The following is a 22,242-nucleotide window of genomic DNA, read 5'->3' as shown; positions in this document are numbered from 1 at the left end:
ACTATAAAACAGAACCAAAGAGAAATGCTTGAACTGATAACAACCAAAAACATAATAACTGAAGTCAATGTTTCAACAAATTAAGTTTAATAGGAGTTTAGAGACTATTAGAGAAGAATGAAATGACAGGTAAGAATTATCTAGAATGAACCACAGTGACAAATAAATGGAACATAAGGGATAAATTGAAATGATCGAATATATTATACATTTAAGTGGAGTACCAGGAGAGGAGAGGGCAAGGGAGTAGGGCAGAAACAATAACTGATGAGAGCTGAGAACTTTCCAAAGCAGGAAAGACATGAGACCCCAGTTTCAAGAAGCACTACAAACTCAAAAAGAAAACAAATTCTATTTAAAAAAAATACAAAAACGTTTGCTGCTAAGTCACTTCAGTTGTGTCTGACTCTGTGCAACCCCATAGACAGCAGCCCATCAGGCTCCCCCGTCCTTGGGATTCTCCAGGCAAGAACACTGGAGTGGGTTGCCATTTCCTTCTCCTGCATTAAAGTGAAAAGTGAAAGTGAAGTCGCTCAGTCATGTCCGACTCTTCACGACCCCATGGAATGCAGCCCACCAGGCTCCTCCATCCATGGGATTTTCCAGGCAAGAGTACTGGAGTGGGGTGCCATCGCCTTCTCCGACAAAAATGTTTAGTTACATTGTAATAAAACTGCTTCAATTTTAAGACGGGCATCTTATAAACAGCCAAAGGAAAAAACAGATTAAAGGGGCAAAAATAAAACCAACATTATTTCTCAAAAAAAATTTTTTGGAAGCCAAAAGCAATGGAATATATCTTTGAAATGATAAAATACAATAGCTGCTAATTCAGCAAAAATGTTATTTGAAAATGAGGTGAAATAAATAAGTTTCAGGATACAAAAATGGAATTTGTCTCCAGCACCCATATACAAAGGAGATACTAAAACTTATTCTTCAGGAAGAAGAAATAAGATGCCAGATAGAAGCTTAGAAACTCAAGGAGTCATAAAGTACAACAAAGTAAATATTTGAGTAAATATAAACACATATTAATCATATAATGCCTTAAGGAAATATATATTAAGTAGACACAATGCATATAACATGCAGTGAGGCAGTAAATGATGTGTTCTTGAGTCCTTACATTGTCTAGGAAGATGTGTCATATAAATTACTAAATAATACATAAGCTTATAGTGTGGAAGAAATGGAATAACAAAAGATAATCTAAAAGAAGGCAAAAAAAGGAGAAACTCAATAAAAGAGAGATGGGACAAATAGCAAATAATGATACATTTAATTCCATGTATATTAATAGTGTTGCATATAAGTCAACTAAACCCTTTAATTACAAAAATATTATCAAATTAGATTTAAAAAATAAATTTGTGCATATAACACAAGTAAAAATGTAAAAACACTTAGAATAAAATCTAAATTATGGTTGCTTTCAGTTGCTTTTAACTTTGCTCTTTCCTACTTGCAAACTTACTCCTCTTGTAGTCACTATGCTTCAACCAGGCAGGCCTTTTTTTGATGCCTAAGATATTCCAAGATAGTTCATGCCTCTGGGTTTTGCATTTTTGTCCCCTCTGCAAGCATTTGTTTCCCCAATTTCTGCAAAGCTGGATTCTCCTGTCAAATAGAAGTTTAAATAACACTCTTTTAGAGGTTTTCTTTAGTCACCTATTCTAAATTATTCACCCATTTTAACTCTCTACCTAGCACGATCTTATTGGAGAAGGCAATGGCACCCCACTCCAATACTCTTGCCGGGAAAATCCCATGGATGGAGGAGCCTGGTAGGCTGCAGTCCATGGGGTCGCTAAGAGTCAGACACGACTGAGCGACTTCACTTTCACTTTTGTGCATTGGAGAAGGAAATGGCAACCCACTCCAGTGTTCTTGCCTGGAGAATCCCAGGGACGGGGGAGCCTGGTGGGCTGCCCTCTATGGGGTCACACAGAGTCGGACACGACTGAAGTGACTTAGCAGCAGCAGCACAATCTTATAGTTTATTTATGGTCTATTATCACTAAAATGTAGTAGGGAACATGTCTGCTCTATTTACCACAGTTTCCCCAAGTCTAGAACAGTGACTGGGACACAGTATATACTCAATAAATATTTAAAGAACGAATAAAATGAGTTTAGGTTTTAAACCTTTCTTACAGTTTTATTGCTCTTGGTGGTGGCTGTTCAAAGAGTGAAAGTGTTAGTCACTCAGTCATGTCCGACTCTCTGCGACCCCATGAACCATAGCCTGTCAGGCTCCTCTGTCCATGAAATTCTCCAGGCAAGAGTACTGGAGTGGGCTGCCATTTACTTCTCCAGGGAATCTTCCTGACCCAGGAATCGAACCTCAGTCTCCTGCACTGCAGGCGGATTCTTCACCATCTGAGCCACCAGGGAAGCCCCTGGCTGTTTAAAGACTTTGCTGATCCCAAAAGGTATCAAATGATATCAAGATGCCATTTATGTATGGTAGTGACCCCTGAAAGTATCTATGTACTATGTAATGTGTAAAATTTGTAGGAGTTTTTCCACCAGTAAGTCAGACATGTAGTATAGTCTTAGATATAACTATAATAACAAGTAAATAAAAGCTTCAAATGAAGGCTACTGAACTACTAAGAAGTTGCAATACACTTCTGAAGAACATGTTTGTTTGTATGTTTTTCCCACATTAGAAAGGTGAGAGTAATATAGGTGAACGTTATACAACATAAGTTTTTTATGGGGGGAGAGGGAGAGGCCCCTTTCATCCACTCCTAAGTAAAAAAACTGAATTAAAAAAAAATTACCTTCTTACAGTTGTTTTAGAGTGGTAATTCCAGTAATGATGATTTATATATTTTGGTTACTTCCTTTTTTACTCTTTGTTTTATAATCAGTTTTTCACATCAAAGCAATCACACCAGTCACATTTTCCATTAAAAAGACTTGCTTAATGGCTTTTAAAAAATAGCTAGATAATATACCACTAAGTGTATATGACAGAATTGACCAATCTCTAATTGTTAAAGATTGTTCCTACTTTTTAAAAATCATGATTAGTATTCCTACAACTAACATTTTTGTCCATAAATCATTTTAAGAGCAGTTTAACTGAAGTGATTTTGGTCTACAACATTCATTTAAATGGTATTTCTCAAGGGGAAGAGGGTGGGCAACACAAAAGGGTCCCAGGCATTTATCTCTAATTAGGAAAACAGTAGACATTGTGGGGAGGTGTGGAGATTACAAAAGGCACTGACTGCATAAGCCTAAGTCATTATATTTATTAAAGAAAAAGCAGTGGAAGTTTCTTATAGGAGCTAATCTGGAAAACATTTTGCAAAGAGTATGGAGCTGGACTTTGAAAAAAGGATAGGTCTTAATGTTTGGAAATGTTCCAGACAGGTGGAGGTGTTGAAGGAGGAGATAACTATTTGTTGGTGTTCTTAAATATCGGAGAACAGTTCTTACTCAGGACAACTCATCACAAAGCCTGAATAGTGAGCAACTTTGATTTTTTATCAAAGATTGGACTCCTAACTTCCTTGCCAGAAACGACCAAATTTCTTCTTAATCTCCATCATCCACACCTTTGTTCCTCTTTCATTCTTCCCTTTTTTGTTCCTCTGTCCAAGACTCATCTATTTTAAGTAACGGAAATAGGTAAATTCCTCTTCTCCAAGGCTTGCAACCTTACACAACATTATAACTGTTGCAACCTTAAAACATGCATGCCTTTTAATCGTATTAAAAAAAAAACACTGCTTGTAACAGATTTTTCACACTCAGAGAATTAGGAACATTCAAGGATATTAACTAAGAGTTATTTATCAACTTGCCCTACACCAAATAAGGAACATAGAGTCACATGATCTATTAAAAATGATTAGCAGATAATGAATAATGACTGTGATTTTCTTTCGTGGTTTTATTCTGGCAGCAATAAATTCCACCCTAATAATTTCAGTCTTATTGCCACATAGGAGGTGATGCTTTGTGAACCTCAACGAGGCTGCCAGGTCTAGCACAGTAAAACTCACGGCGTCAGAAATGAGAGTAAGACTTCATGGGATGTGTTGTCAGTGACAGACTTATAGCCATTTCCCTTCTCCACCTTTCCCTCCCTAAGGATAGCAGCTGCTTTCCACAGACACCCCAGTCGACAGACTCCAATTCCTCTCTCCCACAGTTACCATCTGCAGATCCCCAGGGGCTTGTCTGTTTACAACCTTGTCCCAAACAGCAGAAGAGGAACCCTCCGAGAAGTTCTGGATTCGTCCTCAATAGCACCTGTTTCACACAATATTTCCCAGCCACCTCCACCTGTTTCCAATGTTAGTACTTAGGATTTCTGTATCTTGTCACACTATACATTCCCCAATAAATAAAATTTAAAGTGAAAACTAATATAAAGCAACTGCCCTGTGCATGTTTCTTTCAGATGGCTCAGAACTCTCAAGATTCCCAGGATCTTTCGACCATGTTTAGGTTGGGTATCATGTTCTTCAGGGACTTTGGTAAGAAGGTGAAACTTAACATCTCTAACTACCCTTGCCAACCCAACTTTAAGTTCTTCTGAAGCCTCCTAGATTCGTGTTCCAATTCCAGCTTTTCCAACAAAACTAGACCCTAAGGCAAAAAGACATCCCACAGATGAAACTGCAGATACAGTCAGGACTTAAGCAAGGACCCCTAAGTGGTGAGATGAATTTCTGGGTTAATAGTACTCCTCTGTAAGTCTGTCACTAACCAAACAAAAGGAGAGAGTTGACAGGTACACTTAACAACACAACATTTTGAAGGTATATGGAAGTTGTCTTTGGGGGAGGGGGGAACACAATATTACATGGAATCCGAAAGTTTGGTGATGGATATTTTTTAATCTAAAAGGAAATCGTCCATATTGGAATATATTAAATAGGCAGAATTCTCTTGCCAGTTTCTCTGCTCTTGGTAGATGTAGTTCTGACTTCGGCTGGTATCTGAACAGTGCAGAAACGTCTCACGATCAAATTCCACTGCCCTGAGGAAGGATAGAGATGGAGGACCCACAAAGCAGAGAGCAGAGTCGACGCAGAGACGGGTCTGTAAGGATTCGGAGTCTCCCAGAAGGGACGGCCAGAAAAATGAGAAGGTAGAAAGAGAAAGAAAGGGCGTGGCTGAGCTAAGGCACTTTCCACGTCGTCTCAGCAAGAGCGCGGCTTAACCGGGGTTTTCTTCCGAGCGAAATCCGCTGCGTCTGGAGTCGACTCTCCCCGTGTTCACGAACCTGTATCTCCATCACCTAGTAGGGCCCACACTACCCAATCTACCTCCGGATCCTCGCAGGCGCCCCACAAGCGCACCGCCCACCCACCTACCTGCGCTGCGCCTGCGCCTCCCCCAACCCCGTACTCTCAAGGTCAGCACCGCCCCCGGCCTCTAACCTAGCACCCACGGAAGTGGCAATAGAGGACGTCCTGCGTCGCCTCACCTCTGCGTGGCGTGGGGTCGCCGGCGTTCGGCAGAGGGGAGGGACTTCCTGTCCCGCCGAGCAGAACTTCCGGCCGAGCCGGAAGATTCTCTCCCTCGCGGTGTCGAGTGGCTCCCGGCTGCAGGGTTGGGAGGGGAGGTCCAGGACGACCCCAGCGTACTCCTGGGCGTCGGGTCCACGATCTTTCCTTGGCGCCATGGTGAGTCCTGTGAGGGCTGGAGTGAGAGCAGTGGGGGGAAGACGGGGCCAGGAGGTCAGTCTTGTGCAGGGAAGCCGGCCGGGTGGCCAGCTGAGGATGGAGCGGGCGGGAGCAATGAGATGAGCGGTAGGGCAGGACCTTACCGCCTTCCCCGGGGCGCTGGGGCCCCCGAGGAAGCGACGTCTGCCCAGCCCAGCCGCTGGATCTGTCCAGGAGTTCGAAATAGGTGGTCAGAATATTCATGGCCCCGTTCACTGTGGACGGCCGTAGGGTCAGGTGGTCCCAGAGTTGACCTTGCCCTGTTGATCACCTCCTCCCTCCTCTCAGCTGTAGGGCAGTGGTCAAGAACTTCAGATCTCAGAAATCCTCCTGGCCTTTCCGGGTGGACCCAATACCTCCCCTTCTTATAAAGGATCAACACGTGTCACTTAAAGAAACGGCCGAGTCAGTTTATCTTTCGAACTTGGCCCTTGGGAAGTTGGAAAAGGTCTCAAAGATAAAAAAAGGTCTGGACTGAATAAGGAGGGTCTTGATTAGAAAGGAATGTTGCAGGGGCGTGGGCGAGGGAACTGTTGGAGTAGGGAGAGTACCCTGACCATAAGATCTGTAAGAGCCTCAAATATTAGGCAAAAGGGGTTTTCTTTTATGAGGAGGAGGAAACAAGGCTAGAAAGAACTGAGTGTGGGGAAGTGAGATGAAAGGGTAGTATGATTGGACTATAAATCAGAGAAAGTTTTACCCCCTAGACTAGACTTCTGAGGAAAAACTGTTGGAGGTGTATCCTGTTTCAGAGTTTGGGTAATATCTTGCTCCAGTTGCTGTATGGGGACAAGCAGTTCAGCTAGTCATTTTTAAAGCAAAGAATGGTAATTTGCAGGCACTATGTCTGGCCTTGTTACAGGGCTTCCCAGGTGGCTCAGTGGTAAAAGAATCTTGTTGGCAGTGCAGGGAATGCAGGTTGGATCCCTAGGTCAGGAAGATCCCCTGGAGGAGGAAATGGCAACCCACTCCAGTATTGCCTGGAAAAATCACATGGATAGAGGAGCCCTGTGGGCTCTAGTCCGTGGAACCGCAAAGACTCGAATGCCACGGAGCACACAGGCAGCCAATTCCTGCGTCTTGCTTCCCTAAGTCTTATGGAGACTGTTGGTTCTTTGCAGTAAGCTGTTACCAGAAAGGTGGCGGTGGAAGGATTTCTTAACCTTTGCTGTTTTTCAGTATCACAGGGGTCTGGTTCAAAATTTTCAAGTTACTTCAAATCCTCTTCTGGAGGACATTCTGCCTTGGAATTTGGAGTTTGCCGTATTTTTTTCAGGGTCAAATGTTGACACTGTTCAGTTGTGTATGATGATTCACTTTTGAATGACTTAGAGAAATGTAACGGATTGTGAAACAAAGGAACTTCAAAATAATGTGGTTCCTAATTATATCAGCTAACCTCTTGACTCTTGAGGCAGTAGTGGGTGTGTATTCTTTAAACCTCAGTGAATAGTACAATTTGTAATTATTAAGAGTTTTTTCTTTTTTCTTCCCTTTGTACAATGAAATTAGACAAAGATAAGGAACAGAAGGACTAGAACGACCCAAAGATAATGACTAGCCTAACCACCTTCCTCTCTCTCCCCAACCCCCAGTTTTACAGAAGGAAAAAATCTGAGGTTTAGAAAGAGGCAGTGATTTACCTAAAGTAGCAGTAGTTTGGCACTTTTTCATTTTTTAACATATCAGGTAGGTAATACTTAGAATCTATGTCAATATGTTTGGCGAAACCACAGAATGGAAAGCAGAGCCTTTTTTATTTTACATCTTGATTTTTTTGTTTTAATCAATATAAACTCATGATCCAGATCAAAAATACTGAGTGTTGACTCGTAATTTTTTTTTTTATGTTGTGAAAATGAATTGTTGTTGTTCAGTCGCCTCATCATGTCCAACTCTTTGTGACCCCCATGGACTGCAGCATACTAGGGCTCTTTGTCCTTCACCATCTCTCAAAGTTTGCCCAAGTTCGTGTTGATTGCATTGGTGATGCCATCCAGCCGTCTCATCCTCTGATAGCCTCTTCTCTTGCCCTCAGCATCAGGGCCTTTTCCAGTCAGCTATTCACATCAAATGACCAAAATACTGGAGTTTCAATTTCAGCATCAGTCCTTCCAATGAGTATTCAGGGTTGATCTCTCTTAAGATTGACTGATTTGATCTCCTTTCTGTCCAAGGGACTCTCAGGAGTCTTTTTCCAACACCATAGTTTGAAGGCATCAGTTCTTCAGTGTTCCACTTTCTTTACAGTCCAGCTCTCACAACCAAACGTGACCGTTAGGAGACCATGGCCTTGGCTGTATGGACCTTTGTTGGCAGAGTAATGCCTCTGCTTTTCAACACACTGTCTAGGCGAGTAGGCCTGTTACAGCTTTCTTGCCAGGAAGCAGATATCTTCTGACTGCATGGCTGCACTTAGCATCCGCAGTGATTTTAGAGCCCAAGAAGAGTAAATCTGTCACTAGGAGTAGTGTGTAGTGTAATAGTAAGTAGTGTTAGTCACTCAGCCATGTCCAACTCTTTGCAACCCCATAGACTGGCCTGCCAGGGTCCTCTGTCTAAGAGATTCTCCAGGCAAGAGTACTAAAGTGGGTTGCCATTCCCTTCTCCAGAGGATCTTTCCGACCCAGGGATCGAACCCCGGTCTGCTGCATTCCGGGCAGATTCTTTACTGTCTGAGCTACAGAGAAGTCCTATAATCTGTCACTGCTTCCACCTTTTCCCCTTCTATTTGCCATGAAGTAATGGGGCCAGATGCCATGATCTTAGTTTTTTTAATGTTTAGTTTTAAGCTGGCTCTTTCACTCGCCTTCACCCTCATCAAGAGGCTCTTTAGTTACTGTTCACTTTCTGCCATTAGGGTGGTATCATCCATGTATCTGAGGTTGTTGATGTTTCTCCCGCCTGTCTTAATTCCAGCTTGTAACTCACTAATCATGATGTGTTCTGCTGCTGCTGCTAAGTCGCTTCAGTCGTGTCCGACTCTGTGTGACTCCATAGACAGCAGCCCACCAGGCTCCCCCGTCCCTGGGATTCTCCAGGCAAGAACACTGGAGTGGGGTGCCATCAGCGTATAGATTAACCAAGCAGCTGACAGCAGACAGCCCCATCGTACTCCTTTATCAATCTTGAACCAGTCAGTTGTTCTATATAGCGTTCTGACTTGCTTCTTGACCCGCATACAGGTTTCTCAGGAGACAGGTAAGATGGTCTGGTATTCCCATCTCTTTAAGAGCTTTCCACAGTTTTTTATGATCCACACAGTCAGTGGCTTTGGCGTGGTCGATAAAACAGAGGTAGATGTTTTTCTGAAATTCTCTAGCTTTCTCTGTGATCCAGTGAATGGTGGAATTTGATCTCTGGTTCCTCTTCCTTTTCTAAACCCAGCTTGGGTATCTGGAAGTTCTTGATTTGCATAATAGTGAAGAGTCCATAGAAAATTTACTAAAGGAATGAAGCTATGTTTTTACTATACTTTTTGAATATTACAGACCAACTTTAATTAAATAGATTTTTACACCATTTAGGTTGATTGTGGGGGAAAAGTAGATCAAACTCCTAGAATTGTAGGAATCTCATGGCTTATTTTATCTATGTAGCATCCTCTTGTAACTTTACTGCTGGGATTCTGCTCAGTATGTCGGTTGTTAAAAAGTTGTGAATCTCTGCCTTAATTGGAGTTAATGAGAGTTTTCTTTTTGGGAAATGGAGAAGGCTGTTGGGAAGAGATAATGTTTTAAAAGTTAAAAATACATGACTAACACAGGGGAAAGAAATTCTGATGGGGGGATGGACACACAGAATAGGTGGCTTCAACTGAGTTTTGAAAAGTTAAATTAGGGCACTCAGTTCAGTTCAGTTCAGTTACTCAGTCATGTCTGACTCTTTGTGACTCCATGAACCACAGCACTCCAGGCCTCCTTGCTGCTGCTGCTGCTGCTGCTGCTGCTGCTAAGTCATTTCAGTCGTGTCTGACTCTTTGCGACGCCATAGATGGCAGCCCACCAGGCTCCCCTGTCCCTGGGATTCTCCAGGCAAGAACACTGGAGTGGGTTGCCATTTCCTTCTCCAGTGCATGAAAGTGAAAAGTGAAAGTGAAGTAGCTCAGTCGTGTCCGACCCTCAGTGACCCATAGATTGCAGCCTTCCAGGCTCCGCCGTCCCTGGGATTTTCCAGGCAAGAGTACTGGAGTGGGATGCCATTGCCTTCTCCCTGCTGCTGCTGCTAAGTCGCTTCAGTCGTGTTCGACTCTGTGCGACCCCATAGACGGCAGCCCACTAGGTTCCCCCATCCCTGGGATTCTCCAGGCAAGAACACTGGAGTGAGTTGCCATTTCCTTCTCCAATGCATGAAAGTGAGAAGTGAAAGTGAAGTCGCTCATTCATGTCTGACTTGTAGTGACCCCATGGATTGCAGCCCACCAGGCTCCTCCGTCCATGGGATTCTCCAGGCAAGAACACTGGAGTGGGGTGCCATTACCTTCTCCGGCCTTCTCCCTATCTGTCACCAACTCCCAGAGTTTACCCAAACTCATGTCCATTGAGTCAGTGATGCCATCCAACCATCTCATCCTCTGTCGTCTCCTTCTCCTCCTGCCCTCAATCTTTCCCAGCATTAGGGTCTTTTCCAGTGAGTCAGCTCTTCACATCAGGTGACCAAAGTATTGGAGTTTCAGCTTCAACATCAGTCCTTCCAATGAACAGCCAGGACTATTCTCCTTTAGGATGGACTGGTTGAATCTCCTTGCTGTCCAAGGGACTCTCAAGAGTCTTCTCCAACACCACAGTTCAAAAGCATCAATTCTTTTGTGCTCAGCTTTCTTTATAGTCCAACTCTCACATCCATACATGACTACCGGAAAAACCATAGCCTTGACTAGACAGACCTTTGTTGGCAAAGTAATGTCTCTGCTTTTTAATATGCTGTCTAGGTTGGTCATAACTTTCCTTCCAAGGAGTAAGGACACTAATTCTTAATAATTAGGACACTAATTCTCAATTTAAGTTCACATAGGATTCACCTGTGATGCTTGATAAAAATGCTTATCTGGGCTGCCTTATTGAGGGAGTGGAGTCTCATAATTTAATTTTTAATGAGTTTTACAATTAAGTCTCAAACTTGTGGTCCTGAAAGCACTTTGAAGAAACTCTAATGCAGCCATTAGAAACTTTGATAGGGATATTGAGGTTTTTGTGCTGAGTGATAATCATACGTGTGGTTTGTTGATGTGTTAGATTACTTTAATGGATTTTGGATTGTTGAACTAGCCTCAAATACTTGGAATAAATTCCACTTTGTTGCAGTGTATAATTCTTCCCATACATTGTTGATTTTGATTTCTTGGTATTTTGTTTAGGGTTTTTGCATCTATGTTCATGAGAGATATTGGTCTGTAGCTTTTTGTTTTTCCTTGTAATCCTTTGCTTGATTTTGGTATTGGGGTACTGCTCTTAGAATGAGTTAGGAAGTGTTCTCTCTGCTTCTATCCTCTGATGAAAGAGATCATAGAGACTTGGTATAATTTCTTCCTTAAATGTTTGATAGAAGCAGCAGTGTACCCTACTGGGCCTGATGCTTTTTGTTTAGGAAGGTTATTATTGATTCACTTTCTTAGTAGATATAGACCTGTTCACATTGTCTATTTCTTGTAGAAGTTTGGACAAATTGTATCTTTCAGAAATTGGTTCATTTCATCTAGGTTATAAAATTTGTGAGCATAAACTTGTTCATAGTGCTTCTTTATTATCCTTTTAAATGTCCATGGATCTATAGTGATATCCCCCCTGTCATTTCTGATATTAATAATTTATGTCCTCTGTTTTTTCCTTACTTGATAGGGCTAGAAATTTACTGATTTTTTAGATCTTTTCAAAGAACCAACTTTTGGTTTCATTGATTTTCTCTGTTGATTTTTTCTTTTCAGTTCCATTGAAGATAATTCATACTATTTCTTTTCTTTTGCTTACTTTGGATTTAATTTGCCCTTTTTCTTGCTTCATAAGGTGATGCCTTAGGTGATTTAAAATCCCTTCTAATACATGTATTCAGTGCTATAAATTTCCCTTTAAGCACAGCTTTTGCTGCATCCCATAAAATTTGATAAGTTGTGTTTTCATTTTCATTTAGTTCATATATTTTCTCTTGATTTCTTCTTTGATTCATGTGTTACCTAGAAATGTGTTGTTGGGGCTCTGTGTGTTTTGAGATTTTCTAGTTATTTTCTCTTATTGGGGCAGACATTGTATGATTTCTATCCTTTTACATTTCTTAAATGTTTTATGGCTCAGAATGTGCAATTTGAAGGGTGGTTTCTGGTCAGGTTTCATTAGTTTGCCACATGGTGGCAGAGATTGGGGTCTCTTCTCAATTCTCTGACTTTTCCTCCACTTCATTCCTTTCCAAAAGAGGCTTAGTTCAAATAATAGTAGATACTGTTCTCTTGATTAGCATTTAGTTGGTTGAAGGTTGATTCTTGAGACTGATTTATGCTTTGGTCTCTGTCCACTTTTTAGATAATTTGTTTGCTCTGGGATAAAAACTTAAAGCAAATATAGTTGATTCTAGAAACTCAGAACATATTCTAAAGTGTTCGTTTTTTAAGAGAGAACTTATTATTTTCCTGTTATGATTTTTGAACACCAACTTGCCCTGTTGTTATTTACTCGCTCAGTCATGTCTGACTCTTTGCAACTCCATGGACTGCAGCACACCAGGCTTTCCTGTCTTTCATCTCCCAAGCTTGCTCAAACTCATATCCTTCAAGTCGGTGATGCCATTCAGCCATCTCGTCCACTGTCGTCCCCTTCTCCTCCTGCCTTCAGTCTTTCCCAGCATCAGGGTCTCTTCTAATGAGTTGGGTCTTCACCTCGGGTGGCCAAAGTATTGGAGTTTCAGTTTCAGCATCAGTCCTTCCAATGATTATTCAGGACTGATTTCCTTTAAGATTGACTGGTTTGATCTCCTTGCAGTCCAAGGAACTCTCAAAAGTCTTCTCCAGCACTACAGTTCAAAAGCATCAATTCTTCAGTGCTCAGCCTTCTTTGTGGTCCAACTCTCACATCCATGCATGACTACTGGAAAAACTATAGCTAGAGGAACTTTGAAGAAATAAACCTGATTTGTAAATTGCGCTGCTACTCTTTGTATACTACCTACTCTTGAGTTACAGGAAAAGAAAATTTCTAAAGTCCCGGTAAAATGAACATTGTCTTGGTTTTAACTGAAATGATTGTCCCTTTTGTTTCACCAAACACTTAAAATTCATGCTCTTACCTCAAAAGTATTTGTTTAATCATTCCTTCCTTGTCTGTTAAGCAGTATCTGTATGTCACATTGCTGTTCCTGGCAACAGAGACATAACTTTATAAAACAGAGACTTTCTTGTCTTTACGGATCTTAGGTTATATTGAGAGTCTGATGATAATCAGTTGAGATATAATGTTCGTTAGTCGTGGTAAATACAATAAGAAAAGATAGAACAGAGTTAAGGGAATGATCGGGGTGGTGATTTTAGATAGGGCCTTCAGGGAAAGCACAGTGAGAAGGTGGCAGTGGGACACATTTGAGTTCAATATACCTGCTGTCTTTGAAAATCTGTTTATGATTGCACCCAAAGAAGTGTTGTAGTATCAGGTACAAAGTTCATAGTGTCTTTAACTACAGTGTGAATCTTTCAGTAAAGTCATGTATGATTACCTTTCCATATAGTGAACAGAAAAATGATAGAAATGTGTTTTTAAAAATCTTATGTTAGTAGGTGATACTACATTTTACTTAATAGATTGCGTTTTTTATGCCACATATTTTTAGTCTTTTACGTTATTACAGATCTTGAGAGAATACAACTTGTTCACTCATAAGTATTCTGAGCTTACAGAGTATCTTTTACTTACATTAAATAGACTTAGTAATTCTGTTGTTAGATTAAATATATTTTGTGTTTTGACCATAAACAAAAGATTTAGAAAAACCTGAAATAATTTCAGCTTTTGATACTTCAGTATTGAAGTTCAGAATCTTGATAGCTGATTATAGTGTTCTATTTATTTTTTAAAAGTTGTGTTAAAACCAACTGCTCAAACATTCATATCTTTAAAAGTGACTTTGGGAAGAGTACAATAAGTATATGGCATTGAAAGTCTACTTGAACCAGAACTAAATGACCTCTATAGTTTGTTTCAAGGTCTGTGACTCTCAATATGTGGATTTGTGAATATTATTGATGTACTTTTAGTTGAATGTACATTGAGGGGATCAAGGAGGGAATATTCCATTTGTATGGAGTTTAAGAAGGATTTAACAAAGGATTGATTAGTCTAGGTCTTTAAGTGTAAGTAGAAGTATGTTTGGAGAAGGCAATGGCACCCCACTCCAGTATTCTTGCCTGGAAAATCCCATGGATGGAGGACCCTGGTGGGCCACAGTCCATGGGGTCGCTAAGAGTCGGACACGACTGAGCGGCTTCACTTTCACTTTTCACTTTAGTGCATTGGAGAAGGAAATGGCAACCCACTCTAGTGTTCTTGCCTGGAGAATCCCAGGGACGGGGGAGCCTGGTGGGCTTCTGTCTATTGGGGTCGCACAGAGTCGGACACGACTGAAGCGACTTAGCAGCAGCAGAAATATGTTGGGTGGATAAGAAAGTGAATTTTAAGTACTTTTCCTTAATAGCAGTAGTAGCTACGTTTATTTAGAGTTAATATTTATCTGCTCTACTTAACTAAACACTTATGAAGTAATCACTCTTGGGCTCCTACTATTTTTTTAATCTCTATATTTTACCTACTTTTTTTTTTAACCTCTGTTTTACAGATACAGAAATGGAGGCACAGTGAGATTAGAGTAACTCACCCAAAATTGTATATCCAGTGGTGGTGAAATTTGACTTCTAAATCAGGCTATGTGACCACTGTACTGTTGTGCCAATCTTACTGTTTACCTTTGATAAATTTTAGCTTAATGAAAGGATTGAATTTCAAAAACATTCTCCTATGGAATTAATACTATAATTAGTAATTATATTTCTAGAAAATCCTTCTAACCTATTTACTATCCAGTATCACATCTCATGGTATTAGAGAAATTAATTATTACTGTCATGAAAGCTGTATGATTGGCATTTCTAACTCAGATGCTAAATACATCTGACTCTGCTGTAGTAAGTCACAGTGAGAATTCCTTCATATTCCTTTTATCTTAACTGGCAGTCCTTCACACCAGAGCATGGATTTCCCTTAGGCCTGGGGATGAACTTCCAGTAACACTGATAAAGTGAGGAACAATTAGAGAACTGGGGGTAAGGACCTTTGGTGAATTGGGATTTCTTCAGTGTAAGCCTGCAGTGTATTAAGTTTCTTCCAGGTGTGTCTCGTGTGTCACAGCCCACTTTTCCTGAGGGCTCTCAGGACTGGCTTGCTCCTTTTCACTTGGATTACCTGCTGCTTACACCTAGAACTGGGTTTCCCCCGGAGTTGCAGAGAAGAACGTAGTCTTGTAGAGTATCTTGCCTTCCTTCCCAGACGTTCAGCACACTCGAGTAAACGTTTTTATTGCTAGTAGAATTTGCAGAAGTCACCTCCCCATGTAACTTCGGACTAACCATAAACTAGTTAGCTAGCTAGCTATTTATTACAAAGATTCTTTAGGGGAAAAAAATGGAAGTCCTTGATGATAGTGATCAATCTTTGCAATAAGTTCTTGGGAGTAAGGAGGTTTGGATTGTGAAGGGATGACATGGAAATACTTAGGGGCCTTGGGAGACTTTTCTCCAACAATAGAAATTACTTATGAAGAAGAAAGTTCAATAAGCTCCATAGTATAAATATATGATTATAGACTGCCATCAGTTAATGTCACAGATAAAGCATTTCAAAGGCTATGGCTGTTTTTCCTTTTTAAATAACCTTAATACTTTTAATCTTTTTGATAAGTAATACAGCCCTTTGAAATAGCAGTCTTGAATTGCTTATTTTTATGTATAGTTTTTAATGTCTGCCCTTTACACAGTGGTTCGCTGATTTTGTTACCTTTGACCTGTTGATTGCCACTGTTTGCCTTCATGCAGTGATCTGCTTAGAAAAAGCAGTGCTGTAGTTTCCTGCTTTCTTTTCCTAAAAGGAAAAGTCATAGTGGAGGATTCTGCTCAACCAGAACTTCATTAACTTGAGTGTTTGTTAAGTATTTTTCTCATTTTGGAAGACTTTGGCTATTTTTATGGTGAGTATAAATGACTGACTAGAAAATAGTTCTAGTTCTTTATGCTTTATGGGCATACGTATTTAAGTGTTCCATGATTACAATCATTTGCTTCTGGTTACGGGCTTGTTTAAAAGAGAAGCCATGCTTTTTTTTCCTCAGAAGTTTTGCTTTTATTAATAGCTAATTCATTAGTAGAATTTTACTTCCATTTAAGTTCGTGCCTGCTGCCTTCCTGCTCTGTTCCCTATTTTCTTAATTAACATTAAGACAGTGAAGCCTCACTGTATCATTTATTCCTAGACAGTTTCGTTGTTTGGATAGGTCAGTTGTTTCATGTTGAATATACTAATCTTTCTGTAATTCAATTTTTAAGACAGAAAGGAAGTTGAAAGGAATCTAGAATAGCTGCAATTAGAATTAAATGTCAAAGAAATAAATTTTCCAGTCAGGAGGGACAGAAAAGAAAGCTTTGGTTAAAATTTGTTGTAGTATATGTAGTAAGTTTAACTGCGATATTTGTTCTTTAAAACTATTTTTTTATTTGATTTGAACTAACATTTATTTTTGATTTTGATAGTTTCTCAGTCATTCCCATCAGAAGTTGTTAAGATCATCATAGTTCCTAAAAATGTTTTCAGGTCATAAAGAAAATAAAACATTTAATAAAAGAGAATTGACCACATAGCTGAGATAAATTAAAAAAAAGAGAGAGAGAGAGACTGAACTTTTGACATTCACAAGTCTCGTAAGAGAAATACTGCAAACCACTTGTTGAGATAAGAATGTTGGGCGATGGGCTAGGTGTACTTGTTTACATTATCTTGGATGGAGCTCTGATTTCCTGTCAGCTCTCCTACAAATAGTAGCTCATTTAATTCTTAATGAGGAAAGAATAGTTATTCTTTCCCATTGGGAATGACTGCCTATCACAGGATTTGATGGTGACTTAGTAATGGTAAATATGTAACCACAAACAATCTGTTGTTTGTTTAATTAAAGTAATTGCAGTCATCATCAGTAAGCTCTTTCAAGATTTTGGAGATCATTTGCCAACTCTTGCCTTTTTGTAGATAAGGAATGAGTCCCAGAGAAGGTTGGTCTTGTTGTTGTGCTATCACCAGTTAGTGACAGAACTATCTTGATTGTGATGTTTAATTACTCAACATATTAAAATATTCACAATGAAACCATTTTCTAACAGTTAACATTAAGGATGTACATTAAGTTTTCTTGACTGTTTTTTCTGCTTAAAACTTAGAGATAAGCTGAAATTTTTATTTTAAATTTGTTTAATAAAGCTTTATCAGTGTATTTACAAAAATTTGAAAGGAAGTATTTGCCACACATATTGCATTAAATTGAGAGGATTATCTTGTAAAACTTGCTACAAATCTTACTCTGAGGTATGCAGAAAACATGATATCTTTCAATCTTAAATAATTTTCTTCTTTATTGAAAATAAAGTTCAGTATTTGGCACGTATAGGAACATGAATGTAGTGAAGAACTGTGGGCAAACCATGCTTTATCCTCTTATTTCATCTAAAAAGTAAATATTCTACTTTCTTTCCTAGGATTGGAGTTTGGGGCTGAAGAAGTGAAAATGAGATGAATGTAGTTCTAGAAGGGGAGAGACTGTTAGAAGGGGACAGCTGAGCATGATAAAGGCTGTTTTGGATTTACACGTATTTTTTTTGTAGCAAGGAAGGTTTTATGGAGGAAATGAATGTGAGGAATGAGAAATAATTAGTTTGAATAAGCAAGATGATTTGTAAATGTCAAATGTAAATTTATTAGTTTTGACTAACAGCTTTTTTGAATATAGATTATAGGGATATTGTTTATATTGTCAGAAAATATTCTTACGGTTATGGAAGAGTAGCAGAATTTAGGGATGTCTTCTATTGAACCTTTTGTTTGTTACTTATCAGTATTATAATAAAACATTTATGCCTGCTTTGGCTAGAGATAAAGTTGTTAACATCTTTAAAAATACTTCATTTTTCATCAGCATTTTCATGACTATATGGTATTGCTTTATATGAAATATTGCATAATTTATTCAACCTACTGTAACTGGAAAATGATCTTTTAAGATAAACAACTATTAATTTCAACTCTAATACATTAAGATGTTTTATAAATTATGTTTAATTAGAGTGTCCTCTGTTCTTGTGAAAAAGTATTTTTATCCTTTCCCTCTATTTGTTGTTGATCTTCCACTTTGCCTTATCAGTTTATATCTTGGGAAAATATCTGAAGTTTTTTTCTAAGTTTAATCAAATTCTGAAAAATGGCTTTATATCATCACCTTTAGCAGAAAGTCTGGAGCTGCTGTTGTTGAATATAGTTATGTGAAATTCATGCATTCTACTATGTGGTTCTCACTAAGATATTTAGGGTGATATTTACCTAGGCATTTTATTGGTTTGTGGTTTTGACCTTAGTTTTAAAGTACATTAGACATTTTATTCTGAATTGGGAGACAAAAATTTCTGCTTCTACTTTTTTACTTCGAGGAAATTTAAAAAATATTTTGTGGCACAAAACATTGATGTTTTGCAAACTGAACTTATTCTGTAAATGTTTAAATTTGAAAACCCGTGTTGTTTGAGTCCAAATCACAGTTGTTGATAACTGTGTTTTTCAACTCCCTTTCTGTCATTTTACCTTTACCTATATATTATGTATATATAATTCTGTTTGTAGTAACAGTTTGAACTATATGAAATTGCTGTTTTGTAGGTCAAAACAGTTAAGTATCTGATTTCATATGATTAAATCAATAAATCTGTATTAAATATCAATAGGTGACTTTATTCAGATTCTTCAGCCACTTTTTAAAGTCTCTGAACCTTCCCTGCAATCACATTGCCAAGATCCTGACCTTGGTGTGATCATTTTTCAAGTTGTCTCAAACTTTGTCCACTTTGGTGATTTTCTTTGGCTCTTTTGACCAGCTACTTAATTATCCTGCAGATTTAACCTTTAACTCCAGATCTTTTATTTCTCTGATGTTGTACCTAAATCTTCATCTTTTAGACGAAGTTGCTTGGCAATTATTCATTCAATTCTTCCGTTACATTTCTGTCAAAATTCTCACGACTTTTGAATTTCTCACAAAATTCCCTCCCTTCTTTTGTTTTATAGATCAGCTCCCCATCCCATCATGGTTTTTAGGGAATGATCTAAGGACTTTGAAATGATATATAGTGAGTTTTCCAAAATGACTATATCCAGTGGAAAGCAGGGCATCAAGAATTCTTGACCTGGTTTCCACCCCCTCCCCCAAGTTATGTAAACTCTGAAGACCTTGGTTTTTAAATTTAATACATCTCTTTACTTTTTTGTGTGCTTCTATTAGGTAAAACAAGGTCTCATGAAGTTTTACTTTCAGCTTAGGCCTTTGGTCTCATCTATTTCTGATTCTTAAACAGTATTCACAGTTAACTCTTGATTAGAATATTTAGCAGTCCCCTTATATTGGTTCCTTCCCTCTTGCCTTATGCATGTATATTTCCCCCACTACATACATACATACATATATATATATATATATATTTATATGTGAGCCATTCTAGTAACTGTCAGATTCTCCTCTTATTGCTTAATTTCTCCAAAGAATAATTATGCCCATTATTGGCATTTTATCCTTATGTAACCACTTAAGTGTAATCTTTACCTACTTGCAGAGATGATTATTAATCTCATGCCTATTTCCTTTTTTTTCCCCTCTAAAAATGTTAATTTTGCTCTTGTTTTTGAAGTTGTTTTAGTTTAGGCTTTCATGATGTTTGTTGGACTATTTCAGTGGATTTGTAATTTAGCTCTTTGCCTCCAGTTACTTTTACTCACCTCTTCTTTACTTTTCCACGGTAGTAGCAGAGTTATTCTTCTAAAATATATTAGATTTACTTGCTTCCAGGCTCAGGATCCAGGACTTCTAAGTACCTACAGAAGAATCCATTGTGTGCAGCCCATACCACAATCTAGCCATGTGTAGCTCAGCTCATGCCATGTACATTCTTGGTACAAATTTGTTGTTGTTGTTTAGTCGCTCAGTCATGTCCAACTCTTTGAGACCCCATAGACTGCAGCACACCAGGCTTCCCCTGTCCTTCATCATCTCTCAGAGCTTGCTCAAATTCATGTCCATCGAGTCTGTGATGCCGTCCAAATATCTCGTCCTTGGTTGTCCCCTTATCCTCCTGCCTTCAATCTTTCTTAGCATCAGGGTCTTTTCCAATGAGTTGGCTCTTCACATTAGGTGCCAGAGTATTGGAACTTCAGCTTCAGCATCAGTCCTTCCAATGAATATTCAGGATTGATTTCCTATAGGATTGACTGGTTTGGTCTCCTTGCAGTCCAAGGGACTCTCAAAAGTCTCCTCCAGCACCACAGTTCAACAGTATCAGTTCGTTGGCGCTCAGCCTTCTTTATGATCCAAGTCTTATATCCATACATGACTACTGGAAAAACCATAGCTTTGACTAGACGGACCTTTGTCAGCAAGTAATGTCTCTACTTTTTAATACACTGTCTAGGTTTGTCATTGCTTTTCTTCCAAGAGCAAGCATCTTTTAATTTCATGGCTGCAGTCACCATCTGCAGTGATTTTGGAGCCTCAAAAATAAAGTCTGTCACTGTTTCCATTGTTTCCCTACCTGTTTACCATGGAGTGATGGGACCGGATGCCATGATCTTCGTTTTTTGAATGTTGCATGTTAAGCCAACTTTTTCACTCTCCTCTTCCACTTTCATCAAGAGGCTCTTTAGTTCCTTTTCTCTTTCTGCCATAAGGGTATCACCTGCATATCTGAGGTTATTGATCTTTCTCCCGGCAATCTTGATTCCAGCTTGTGCTTCATCCAGCCTGGCATTTTGCATCATGTACTCTGCATATAAGTTAAATAAGCAGGGTGACAATATACAACCTTGACATACTTCTTTCCCAGTTTGGAACCTGTCCGTTGTTCCATATCCAGTTTTAACTGTTGTTTCTTGACCTGCATACAGGCTTCTCAGGAGGCAGGTAAGGTAGTCTTGTATTCCATCTCTGGAAGAATTTTCCACAGTTTGTTGTGATCCACACAATCATAGGCTTTAACGTAGTCAATGAAGCAGAAGTAGATGTTCTTCTGGGATTCTCTTTGCTTTTTCTATGATCTAACAGATGTTGGCAATTTGATCTCTGGTTTCTCTGCCTTTTCTAAATCCAGCTTGAACATCTGGAAGTTTTCAGTTCCCGTACTGTTCAAGCCTAGCTTAGAGGATTTTGAGTATTTGCTTGCGTGGGAAATGAGTACAATTGTGTGGTAGTTTGAACATTCTTTGGCATTGCCCTTCTTTGAGATTGGAATGAAAACTGACCTTTTCCAGGCTTGTGGCCACTGCTAATTTTTTCAAATTTGCTGGCATATTGAGTGCAACACTTTAACAGCATCATGTTTTAGGATTTGAAATAGCTCAGCTGGAATTCCATCACCTCCACTAGCTTTGGTACAGATAGATGTATCTGAACTTGTATTTCTTTTCTTTCTGACAGTGGATACTACTATAACCTTGTAACATTAGTTTAGATGTCACCTCTGTGAACAAGTCTTTCCTACCTCCCATGTAGATTTATTCACCCCCTTCGTTGGAATGCATCCATATAATACTGGGCACTGACCTCTACCATATCACTTATCACATATTATTTGTAGGTGGCAGTGAAGGGTGGTTAACATTTTAAGAGTTTGATAAGATCAACATGTGATGGAAGAAGTTGTCCTCTCACCTTGAACTTAAATATGGATTGTTTGCAAGACTTAAGCTAGACTAGATTGTGGCCAGATCAATCATATTCACATGTCAAAAGATAAAGACAAATTTTTAGATAGGGTTTTGTCTAAAGAAGTAGGATTGGAAAGTAGTTTTGTCATTTGAAAGTCTAGAAAAACACGTTTTAAGAATCAGAATTGAACATAACTTATCCAAAACTATTTAGGGTTGAGAGTATTTTATGCTCTAGACGACTGTTCTGTGTATTCGTCAGACTTTATCACTGCCTGAGTGAAATGTCCCTCAGTGCTGCCTTTTGCTCTCAATCACTCCTTCCCAAGCAGCCTGCTTGTTATTTGACTTTCAGTGTATCATTAAGACAGTAATGGAATGGCGCAGTTAGTGAACTTGAACATCTGATCCACTTGGTAACATATGTTTCATTGTATATTAATTGTTAGAACTCTTACAAACCTGATTATTGCCAGTCTGTCTGATGTAGATCGATTGTGCCAGAGAAACATGTTCTGTGTGTGTTCTGAATGGCTGAGGGCACAGCCTCAGTGGGAGGCCTATGGGAAGCTTGTCAA

The 22,242-nt window shown here is 39.2% G+C and overlaps 1 protein-coding gene across 8 annotated transcripts in view; it reads left to right on the top strand.

Moving 5' to 3' along the window:
• Window positions 1-22,242, top strand: part of TMEM161B (transmembrane protein 161B) — a 182,014-nt gene that overhangs the window by 100,385 nt on the left and 59,387 nt on the right. For 2 of the 8 annotated variants that reach the window (XM_055563732.1, XM_055563715.1), the window contains exon 1: window positions 5,517-5,654. The exons of 4 other annotated variants lie outside the window; for them this stretch is intronic. Coding sequence is in view for 1 of the 4 variants with exons in the window: in XM_055563676.1 (XP_055419651.1) it covers window positions 5,652-5,654 (3 nt within the window). In the remaining 3 variants the exon portion in view is untranslated. Of the gene's footprint in view, window positions 1-5,516; window positions 5,655-22,242 lie in introns of those variants that run through there. 2 more of the 8 variants (XM_055563676.1, XM_055563709.1) reach the window with 2 other exon arrangements.

This window comes from Bubalus kerabau, chromosome 1 (genome assembly GCF_029407905.1).
Source record: "Bubalus kerabau isolate K-KA32 ecotype Philippines breed swamp buffalo chromosome 1, PCC_UOA_SB_1v2, whole genome shotgun sequence".
NCBI lineage: Eukaryota > Metazoa > Chordata > Mammalia > Artiodactyla > Bovidae > Bubalus > Bubalus kerabau.
Note: the sequence above shows the minus strand (reverse complement) of the source record. Positions and strands in the feature narration are given on the sequence as shown.